Source organism: Pteropus alecto, unplaced genomic scaffold, assembly GCF_000325575.1.
Source record: "Pteropus alecto unplaced genomic scaffold, ASM32557v1 scaffold88, whole genome shotgun sequence".
Lineage (NCBI taxonomy): Eukaryota > Metazoa > Chordata > Mammalia > Chiroptera > Pteropodidae > Pteropus > Pteropus alecto.
The window spans coordinates 3,959,838-3,972,140 of NW_006494611.1; the positions used below are offsets into that span (position 1 = coordinate 3,959,838).

Genomic DNA, 12,303 nt, shown 5'->3' on the forward strand with positions numbered 1-12,303 from the left:
ATAACATAAATATATATATACACACACTCATATACCTGAATACATTGATCACTTCTAGATTAAAACAACCTAGCACTTTCCATATTCCTGTATTATTTGCTTCTAAATACTAGGCATGTATTACTTTTATAACCAGAAAATAATAAAAAATGATAGTTTTCATATATACACAAATGCATTATAAATTTTAGAGGTTAGAGACCAATCCACACATGTGCGAGCCAGCTATAAGGAGGTAGACGGACTTCCTGAGCTTTTAGTGCCAAGAGCAAAAGCACTAGTGTTTCGTGATATATAAAAGCAAAACAAAACAAAAAATAAATAAATACCCTAGTTCCTGGAGATCCAAATGCCTACGTGACAGGAAAACAGTATTTTATAAGTATTTAAAGTATGCCCATCACCCCACACTACCGAGTCCTTCTATGGAGGCCTGGGCCCACCAGGGAAGCCCATAAGCCTGCAGTGCAGACTCTGCAGGTAGGACTTTGGGGCCCTGTCCCAGGTCCTGCACAGGAGCGTAGTGATGGCCAGTTACCTCCACACCTTGGCCCTGTGCTCTGCAGCTGACCCAGGGAGCTGTCTACAGGAGCTATACTGTTGTAGAGAGCTGAGGGAACTGTGTGCTCTGGATTAGAATCTAACCTTGATCTGCAGGATCAAGATCAGAACTATATGGCTTTTAGCTTAAAAATGAAATTTTATTTAAGATCTATTTTAAAAAAGAACAGGAAAATACATATTTTAGTAAAATGGTTATTCTACTGTTTCAGTAAAAATCTCAGATGTAAAGGAAGCTTTTTAACTGGTAAAACCAATTTTCAATTTTAGAAAAGATTCTGCAATCACATGAAAACTTTTCCTCTTGTTTTAGTTTAGATATCTATAAACTTTTTCTGTAAAGAGTCAAATAAATATTCTAGGCTTTGCAGGTCATAGAATTTCTATCGCATCTACTCAACTCTGCCAACATGGCAAGAAAGCAAATACACAATATGGAAACAAAGTCATAGCTGTGTTCCAATAAAACTTTATTTACAAAATAAGTGGCTACATTTGGCCCATAGGCTGTAGTTTGCTGTCCCCTATTTTAGATTATCAATTTTAGAACTGTTCTGTTTTATACCTTTTTCCCCACCATTTATGTTACTCAGATTGAGAGAGTGGCCTGGCTTTAGGTCACCTTTTGTAGGCAGTATATACAGTCTTTCTCCTAAGAAATGAGATGTGTCTCAGTGCCATTGAATTGTGTCAATCTTGGTCATTCTCAAATCTTACAGCAAAGATTGGGGGATGTGCACCTCTTGGAGCAGTTCTCGCTCCTTGGAGCAGCCACATGACTGTAACAGCTGCCACAATCCCTCCTGCCACATCTCCAGCTACACATACAAATGTACACCTCCTAACACACACACACACACACACACACACACACACACACACACACACACACACACACACGGCTCAATATTGGGCCCTAGCCTCTAAGGGAAAATGGATATCACTCTAAAGAAATGGTATGAAGATTCAGAAGATCTATACATAAACAAGACTGCATGATGTGTATATTCTTGTGACTAATGGTATGAAGATTCAGAAGATCTATACATAAACAAGACTGCATGATGTGCATATTCTTGTGACTAAGGACGTAGGTATCAATTCATATCTGTATTTTGCTGGCAAAACAGCACAGTGGGTTCATCCTGTCTCTCTACATACAACCCCGAGAACTGGGAATTCTCTCACTGCAACACCTACACCAAAGACCACCTTTCAAAAGAAAGGAATGGCTAAAGTAAACCTCACTAACCTGATTCTTCCCATTTAAACAGTATAAACATTGGGGTAAGGAAATTTGCTTAAAAAATAAGCTGTATGTGTGGAAAAGAATTAGAAATTAAAAGAAAAAAGCTGTCAAGTACCCTAAACCCCAACCTGGTAATGTACTGATCCTGAATAATGCTTATGGATGGGAACATTTCTTCTTCTGTTATTAATTATAATTCAAACAATAAATACTTATTGAGAACCTACTAAATCCCAGGCATTGTGCTAAAAATTTCAAAACAAATACTGTGTATTATTTTCTTTTAAAAATTACCTATTAATAAAACATTAAAAATAATAGGTGAGAATTTTATATATATATGTACATATATATATATAAATGTTTATAAATGTATACATCTCCAAGAGTCATCTAAGTACCCAAATTTTTTTTTTGCCCCCTTTAATTCCCCCGCTCCACTTCTACCCCTGACCTATGGATGTTGTCATTTCCTCTCAAGAACTGGATCTCTGAAGGTTGGGCGTCTCCTCCCGCACACTCGTGGCGGGGGTCCTGGCACCCCTGGTGCACTCGGGGAGCCTGGCGAACCCGGGGATTGGTCCATGGCTCCACCTGGGACACGAACCCAGGACCTTCTGCGTGTAAAGCAGACGTGCTAACCATTACACTATGGAGCCACCCCTCTCCAAATGTTTTAATAAATGAACAATACTCATGAAGATTATTTTTTGAGCTAACAAATCCTTTTTTATAATAAATAGGCTTCTAGTTAATGGCTTTGCTAATAGTTTCTTTCCTTCCTAGGTATGACATACATTATGTTTAAAAACACATATTTAGAGAGTGATTGAATAATGTTAATCTGTCCATTAGGAGGAAGTCCTAAGAAATGTTGGATTCATCCTACCATCACTATGAGTATGGCCTCCAAATTAAAGCTTTAGTTCCGATTCCACATAGCAGAGTCATACTGCTGCCTGGAGGTACCCAGAGCATGAGCAAATCTCTGAACGCTGAGCTACTTACAGCGAAAGGGTGGTAGGGGGGAGCGGGGGGAGCTCCTCGGGGCCCTGCTGGTGGAGGCAACACGGACAGTCCTGTTGAAAAGATGCCAAGTGCGCTGAGGTTCAACCCCGGGATCAGATTGGCTTGTTGCTAGGAACAGAAATGGAGAAAAAGATGAGGGGAAGAGACCAGAGAGTCCCAGCTTGCCTGGGTGAACCTCCATCTCATCTGGATGGCACCAGTTATCTCCTGATGAGCTCCACCCTAGCCCCGTGGACCTCTTCCCTACCCTGCTGCCAGGGTGGGCTCTCCAAACCTCAGCCTGACCACGGAATTCCTTCAAAGCTTCTCTGCCACCCTTGGGAGTATCTACACATCTTAACACAGCAAATGAGGCTCTTCCTGGAGATGGCCACCTCATCAGCCTCTCTCCGGCCAACTCCTCACCTCCATCCTGCCCAACCCTACTCTTCTCTCACCTCTAGGCCCCTGTGCACTTTATCTACTCTGAAAGGAATATGCTTCTCTCCCTTCTCACCTGGCTAAGTCCTACTCATCTTATAGGTTTCACCTGAGCTTAGGTGTCCCCTCATCCAGGAAGCCTTCTCTCACCCCAAAGGTCTCGGCTCAAATGCCCTTTCTGTGCTCTCCTAACAGTCTTATGTTTCCTTAAAATAGCAATCATCACATGGTATGTGGACCACCTGTGTATTTGCCTCTTCTCCTTTCATTTCCTTATGGACAGAGATTGTCTTAGTGTTGTATGCTTGGTGCCTGGTACATAGTAAGTACTCAATAAATATTTGTTGACTAGATAAGTTTAAAACATATTAGATTTACAGTTTTTTATAACTCTATCCAAGACTAGACCCTTCACTAGGACGCCACATGTATAAACTCCATTATCCAGATTCGGGATGTTTCACTTTTGCTTTTTGACCATTTAGTTGCCAGCTTCGTGATCAAATCTCTTGCTTGTTTTACATTTAAACATGGGGATGCTTCGTGATCAAATCTCTTGCTTGTTTTACATTTAAACACATAAGCTAGAGTAAAGTTTTAACTACACAGCCCTTCAAAGGCGGAGAGATGTAGCCACCTGCCCTGGCCTATGTCCACTCTCCCCCTGCCCAAACACTAAACAGTTCTCTAACTTCCTGTTTTCTTATCTGTAGCTAGGGTCACCTAGTGAACTTATCTTCTTTTAGAATGTTTGGAAGAGTAGAGCTGGGATCCCTAACCTTTATCCCATTTGATATATAACATCTAGTAGTTTTGTTATTCATCTGTCAAGACATGACTTTGGTATAGATGTGAATGAATCCAAGTGAAATACTCAGGTGAGGATGTTTGGAGCACCCAGACTCTTTTGTAGCTTTTCTGGGTGTTTACAGAAAGGGATGTTTATCATAAGATGTCAAGAGCCCAAAAGAAGAAAAAGAAATCACTGGATGATACTTCCACAGACAAATACACACAAATGGGGAAAGAAGATCATACTGGAGTCTTATCATCATGTCCCATAATTACTGTGTAATGTGGGCTGCTAACGTGGGACATAGAGCAGTAACTTGAGTAAGAGGGTACTGTGGAAACGCTGCAGTGAGGGAAAGGGGTTTAATTTACATTAGCTCTTTGTAAGCACTTATTTCTCTATGAAATGTTACCAGGTCTGGGATTTCCTTCAAGGTCATTCCAGGGAAATGGGAGGTAGAATGAAGGTTCAGATAAAATATAACAGGCCAAGAGGTGATAACTGCTGAAGCTAGATTATGGAAATATGAGGGCTTATCATAGTCTCCTTTTCTCTTTTGTATATGTTACAAAATATATAGAGAAGTCACAGAAGTCATAATACTGCTCTAAACTGAGCTTGGGCTTTGCCAAATATTGGACAAATATTTTTAAGATTTCTGATGCCAGACTGGTGTCTCTCCATTATAAAGTGGGAACTAGGTAGTAATAACAGGAAGGATAAACCCAAATCTGTCTATTAAAAGTATCAGAGCTAAGGAGGTTGATAATATTTATTGGGCAAGCTAAAAGAGCAAGAGATGACAATCAGAAGTTAATTTTAAAGTATATATTTTTAAAATTGGAAAGTAAAAAAAACTCCCACTTTCTCAACATACCAGCTATTTTTTTACACGTAGCCTCTCAGGCACTTTGATCCATATTTTATAAAACTGTAATCCCAGTTATATATACTTTTATATATTCTTTTCTCAGTTAACATTATATCATAGGCAATTGAAGATCTTTTTAAAATCTTCAATGTTATGATTTTAATGGCTTCACATTATTGTCCAGTGTGTTCATCATAATTTACTAGTTGATCTCCTGATTATTTGAATGCCCTTGCCCTAAGAAGGCAGGAATAACTGTATACCTGTTCTAAGGTGCTTCTTCACTTTCTGAATGATAGTTTTTCTTAGAGAGGCTTGGGTCCTGCCTGAAAACACATGTGAAAACCAGCAGAAGAAAGCATCAGGCACTTACATTAACAGCCAGCATATCGTTCTCAAAGGCCTCACGTAGCTTCTTCATAATCTCTATCTCAGCACTGGCACAGGCCTCAACTGTGCCCTTCACAGTGATGGTTCTTTCAGGGTTGTATATGCTCAAATCCTGCAAGCTGGCCACCAGGAAAAAGAGAAAAATTTCCTTTTTTCAAAAGGAAAAATAAATCTTGGAGAATCAAACATAAGTCTTGGAGAATCAAACATAAGTCTTGGTGGAGAAGGTGGGGAGAAGACTGGGTTTCCTTACCACACGCTGTGTACAGAATACCCGCCACCTCATCTGAAACCTTTGTAGTGACTTAGATCATGCCCGTAGTAAAAAATGTTTGACTGGTAACTATTTATGTACTTGTTTTGATGGTATTGGAGATAATTCTATCACTTATGATTACATTCCCATTTTAGAGAAAAGCAGATGAATGAGCAGAACATGTCAGAATGCTCGAATTCTCCATCATTGGGCACAATTAATTTGAATGAGTGGCTTACGATGAGATTGTTATCTTGGTCCCTGTCTCATGTTCAATTTTCTTCAAATTTCTGCCTTCTTTTCCAATAAGTCTTCCAACCAAGCCATTGTGGGCCAAGATTTTCAGAGGAATCTCTTCAGCTCTAAAAAAGACAATCAACAATTTAACATTTAAGATGGACACAGTAGTTGCCTCCCTAGAGCTATAACCCTATTTTTAATTACAAATAGAATAGAAGACATTTGTTCAGGTACCAAGTGGTCATGGGCTTTATGAGAAGCTGAGTCCCTCACTAATCCCAGTGCATAAATTAATGTAAGCCAATCCATGATAGTTATACTCCCTCATTGTGACTGGTTGGAAGTAAGTCCATATGGCAGGTCTAGTCAATGAGGTATAAGGAGAAGTCTGTTGGGTGACTTTAGGAAGGTTTTCCTTGCTCTTGAAAAGGCACAAGGGATAATGACATTAGTCAGATGGCAGACTAGAAAACTTCAGGGCCTCTTACTCCCACAGAGACACTAAAGTAACAACAACAGACAGATTAGAATACCTCTCTGAGAACTCTAGAGATCAGCTGAGAAGCTACAGCACCCAGGCTATTATAAAACCAAGAAGAGATTCCAGAAAAAGGGGAAGAAAAACTGCAGTATCTGGCATGCCTATTCATGCTCATTCTCCTACATCAGATAGCAAGGGGCAACTGAGAAGCAATTCTCTACCCCAGAGATCCTCCCTTAAAAAATGAAACAAAAGACTAGACCATGAATCCAACATTTTGGCTTGTCTGGAGGCTGCCCGAGGGATTGTTTTCTGTCTTGCCTATCTTGGAGTGCTGACTAGACTGGCACCAGAGTTTGGAAGCTGCTGAAAACAGAGGTAAACAGTATCTAGGGCTGCAGTTCCACAATCAGAAGACAGGGGGTGAAAGGGATCAAAAAAGGTTTGTGAGATCTAGAACCTGCAGCCAGGCTGATGAGTGAAGGAAGGTCTTCCCTCAAATGAAGCCAATATGTAAAAACCGCGAAAGGTAGTTTTTTCAAATGCCCAAATCCCACCAAAAAAATTACAAGGCATACAAAAAAAACACGGAAATATGAACTAATCAAATAATCAAAATAAAACTCCAGAAGCTGACCCTAAAGAAATGCAGATCTATGAGCTATCTGAAAAAGAATTTAAAATGTCATAAAGATACTCAATGACCTCAAAGAGGACACAGACAACTAAACAAAATCAGAAAAATGATGCATGAAAAAAAATGAGACGATCCATAGAGATGTAAACTATAAAAAACAACCTAACAGAAATAATAAAGCTGAAAAATACAATAACTGAACTGAAAAATTCATTTAAAAGGTTCAACAATAGACATGAACAGGCAGAAGAAAGAATCAACAGATGTGAAGACTGGTCATTTGAAATCATCAAGTCAGAGGATAAAAAAGAATGAAGAAAAGAAAGGCTAAGGGACTTATGGGACACTATCAAGTGGCTCAACATACATATCATGGCAATCCACGAGGAGAAGAGAGAGAAGGGCCAGAGAGCTTATTTGAAGAAAGAACTACGGAAAATTTTCCAAATCTGAGGAAAGAAATGAACACATAGATTCAAGAAGCTCAAAAACTTCCAACTAAGATAAATCTAAAGAGAACCACACTGAGACACATTATAATCCAAGTGTCTAATTTAAAAAAAAAGAAAGAAAGAAAGAAAAAGAAGAATCCTGAAAGCAGAAAAGAGAAAAGTGATTAGTAATATACCTAGGAGTTTCCATAATATTATTGATGGGTTGATACATTCAAACTGCTGAAAGAAAAAACTGTCAACCAGGAAGACTATATCTGGCAAAACTGTCCTTCACAAATGAAGGAGAAATTAAGACCTTCCCAGATAAACAAAGGCTGAGGGAGCTCATTACTGTTAGTCCTGCTCTAAAAGAATTGCTAAAGGGAATCCTTTAAGTTGAAATGAAAGGACAATAGATAGCAACACAAAGCCACATGAAAATATAAGATTTGCTAATAAAAATAAACACAAATACACTAACCTGCACTTTGGTAACTTTGATTAAAAAATTTAAATGATGAAAACAAAAATGATTAACTATGTTAATGGGTATATAATACATAAAGAATAATTTGTGACATCAATAACAAAGTAGAGGATGGAGTTGTAAAGGAGGAGAATTTTGAATGCAATTGAAGTTGTTATTTGTTTAAAATAGATCGCTATAATTTTAAGATGTCTATGTAACTGCAATAGTACCACAAAAAAACATCCAGAGAATATACACAAAAAGAAATGAAAAGAAATCAAAGCATATCACTTAAAAAAAAAAAAAGAAAGAAACCCAAACCAAAAACACAAAGGAGGGCAGTAAGAGAGGACAAGAGGGACAATAAAGCTACAAGATGTATAGAAAACAAATAAACAAACTAGCAACTGTAAGCCCTTCCTTATTAGTATCTACTTTAAATGCTAAGGGATTAAACTTCCCAATCAAAAGACATAGACTGACTGAATGGATTTAAAAAACAAAATGGAAAATCTCAAATAAACAACTTTACAACTCAAGAAATTAGAAAAAGAATAAACTAAACCTAAAGCTAGCATGAGGATAGAAATAATAAAGATTAGAGAAGAAATAAGCAAAAAAGAGAACAGAAAAACAAAAGAAAAAAAATCAATGAAACTAAGAGTTACGGTTTTTTGGAAAAGATCAACTCTTAGCTAGATTAACTAAGAAAAAAGAGAAAACACTGAAATGTATAAAATCAGAAATGAAAGAGGGCATTACAACTGATGCCACAGAAATAAAAATGACTTTAAGAGAATACCATGAACGGTTACACACAAATTGGATAACCTAGAAGAAATGTATAAATTCCTAGAAACACAAAAACTACCAAGATTGAAACATGAGTAGAAAATATGAACAGACCAATGACAAGTAAGGAAATTGAATGAGAATAATCAAAAACCCCCCAACAAAGAAAAGCCCAGGACCAGATGGCTTCCCTGAAGGATTCTACCAAACGTTTGGAGAAGAAGCAATACCAATCTTTCTCCAACTCTTCCAAAAAACTGAAGAGGCATGAATACTTCCAAGCTCATTCTATGAAGCCAGCTTTATTCTAATACCAAAGCCAAACAAAGACACCTCAACAAAACAAAAAACTACTGACCAATATCCCCGATGAGAATAGTGATGCAAAAATTCTTAACAAAATATTAGCAAACTGAATTTGAAAGCACATAGAAAGGAGTATACACTATGACCCAGTGAAATGTATTGCTGTAATGCAATGGTTCACCATATGAAAATCAATCAATATAATACACTACCTTAGCAATACATGGGACAAAACCCACATAATCACCTCAACTGACAGAAAAAGCACTTGATAAAATTTAACACCTTTTCATGATAAAAACACTCAACAATCTTGAAATAGAAGGGAAACTACATCAACATAATAAATGCCATTTGCGAAAAGCCCACAGTGGTCATATTCAACGGTGAAAGACTAAAACCTTTTCCTCTAAGATCAGGAAAAAGACAAAGATGCCTGCTCTTACCACTTCTATCCAACATAGTAGTGGAAGTCCTAGCCAGAGCAATAAGTTAAGGAAAAGAAAATAAAAAGCATCAAAATTGGAAAGGAAGAAGTAAAATTATCTCCATTCACATGATCTTCTTATATGTAAAAATCCCTAAAGATTCCACAAAAAGTTTATTATAACTAATAAACTAATTCAGTAATGTCATGGGATATACAATCAACACACAAAAATCAGTTGTGTTTCTATACACTAAAATGAACAATCTTAAAAGTAAATTAAACAAATAATTCCATTTACAACAGCATTATAAAGAATAAAACATTTAGGAATAAATCTAACCAAGGAAGTACAAGACTTATACTCTGAAAACTACAAAACACTGCTGAAGAAAATTAAAGACAACAGAAACCAATGGAAAGACATCCTACATTCATAGACTGGAAGACTTAATATTGTTTAGATGTTCATACTTCCCAAAGTGATCTCTGAATGCAATGCAATGCCTATCAAAATTCCAATAGCAGTTTTTGCAGAAATAGAAAAATTCATTATAAAATTTGTATGAAATCTCAAGGGACTCTGGATAGTCAAAACAATTTTGAAAAAGAGCAAAGTTGTAGGACTCACATTTCCCGATTTCAAAACATATTACACAAGGCTATATTAATCAAAACAGTGTGGTACTGGCATCAAGACAAATAAACCAAAGAAATAGAATCCTAAAAATAAACCCTCACATATATGGTTATCGACAAGGGTGCCAATGCTGCACAATGAGGAAAGGACAGTAGTCTCTTCAGTAAATAGTGTTGGGAAAACTGGATATCCACATGTAAAAGAATGAGGCTAGACTCTTATTTTATACCATGTACAAAAATTAACTAAAAATAAATTAAAGACTTAAATGTAAAACATTAAACCATAATATTCCTAGAAGAAAACAGTGAAAAAAATTTCATGACACTGGATTTTGTGATGGCTTCTTGCATATGACACCAAAAACAGGCAAATAATAAATCTGAAAAAAAAAAAAGCAAAAATAAACTTGTGCATCAAAGGACACAATCAAGAGATTGAAAAGACAGTCTATGGAGTGGAAGTAAATATCTACAAATCATATATCTGATAAGGGATTAATATCCAGAATATATAAATAACTCCTACAATTCAACAATAAAAAAATCAAATAACCTGTTTAAAAAATGTACAAAGGACTTGAATAAACGTTTTTCCAAAGATGATATACAAATGCCAACAAGCATGAAAAAGATGTTCAACATCCCTAATCGTCAGAAATGAAAATAAAGGAGACTGAATTAAACAAGCAGAGTGAGAGACGTCCCCAGATCTCTTCCCTTGAAACAACAATAAGCTGAACATCTAAAACTCAACAAAAAACACCCAAACTGCACACCAGCATGTCTGAGGATGGGATCTGCGCATAAGAGCTACCACAGGTCAGAACCCCAGGTGTCAGGCTGCCTCTCATAGTTGGAGCTCCCTGAAGGAGAAGGGGGAGGGGTGAAAGAGCAGCAACTTCCCTGATCAGCCCTGCCTGAGAGTGCTGTGAGGTCTACGCTGCTGGCGGTAGTGCCCAGTCCTCAGGGCAGAAGGCAGAGAAACTGTATGGCAGAAAAGCAAGGATGGCAGAGAAATAAGAGTTGATCTTTACCAGCCACGGTTGCAAAACTGAGGCTGAGCCACAACCCCCAATCCCCAACCCAGAGGGCCCCTCCCTCCATACCCTCTGAGACCGATCACCACAAAGCCCCAGGGGAACTTGAGCAAACACTACCAAAACTGTCGCTAACACTGACAGGAACTAAGACTAAGGGTAGCCAGCATGATTAAACACCTACAAAGAAAAAAAAAGAAATTATCAAGACTTTATATAAAGCAGAGATCCAAGAGATTTAGATGCCACCTACTGGAAACCAAAAGAAAAATACCTTCTTTCCAACAGGCTAGGGACCATCATATATTAAATCTTTTTTCTGGAAAAAAATAAGCAGAACACACTTCCATTAATGCCAAGGCGGAGAAATAGTCCATTAAACACCATGAACAACCAAGGTGACAAGGCTTCTCGGAAAGAAAGAGAAAAATCTCTAGAAAATAGGCTTACAGACATAGAAATATGTGACTTAAATGACAGAGAATTCAGGATGATACTACTGAAAAAACTCAGTAAGATCTGAGACAAATCATATCAACAATTTCAGGAATTGAAAAAACAACTAGATGACCAGAGTTCTTTAGCAAGGAGATTGAAATCCTCAAAAAGAATGAAATAGACCTTCTGGAGATAAAGAACACACTGCAAAAGATGAAAAATGAAATAACAAGCTTAGGAAATAGAGTCGATCAAATGAAGGAAAGGATCAGTGATATTGAAGACAGAAATCTAGAAATAAATCAGAAAGAAGAAGAGAGAAACTGAAGAATGAAAAATAATGAAAGAGAAATACAAGAACTAACTGATAACATCTGGAGAGGAAACATAAGAATAATGGGAATTCTCGAAAGAGAGGAAAAGGAGCAAGGATTAGAAAGCATTTTCTGACAAACAGTTGTTGAGAATTTCCCAAATCTAAGGAATGAGCTGGAGCTTAGAATTCAAGAAGTCAACAGAATACCCAATTATCTCAACCCAAAAAAGCCTTCACCAAGACACATCATATAAAAATTATCAAAATCAATGACAAAGACAGAATTCTAAGGGCAGCCAGGGAAAAGACAGTAACCTATAAAGGAAAACCCATTAGATTATTGTTGGACTTCTCAGCACAAACCTTATAAGCCAGAAAGGAGAGGAATCAAATATTCAAACTATTAAGTGAAAGGAACTACCAGCCAAGAATAATGTGTCCAGCTAACCTCTCCTTTAGATACGAAGAAGAAATAAAGACCTTTCCAGACATACAAAAATTGAGGGAATTCTCCA

At 37.4% G+C, this 12,303-nt stretch overlaps 1 protein-coding gene across 5 annotated transcripts in view; it reads right to left on the minus strand.

Moving 5' to 3' along the window:
- Positions 1–12,303, minus strand: part of IGF2BP2 (insulin like growth factor 2 mRNA binding protein 2) — a 149,826-nt gene that overhangs the window by 18,256 nt on the left and 119,267 nt on the right. For 4 of the 5 annotated variants that reach the window (XM_025042242.1, XM_025042240.1, XM_025042243.1 and 1 more), the window contains 3 exons: positions 5,809–5,931; positions 5,297–5,432; positions 2,819–2,947 (listed from right to left, as the gene is read on the minus strand). In XM_025042242.1, the coding sequence (XP_024898010.1) occupies positions 2,819–2,947; positions 5,297–5,432; positions 5,809–5,931 (388 nt within the window). The remainder of the gene's footprint in view (positions 1–2,818; positions 2,948–5,296; positions 5,433–5,808; positions 5,932–12,303) is intronic. The other variant, XM_025042241.1, reaches the window with a different exon arrangement.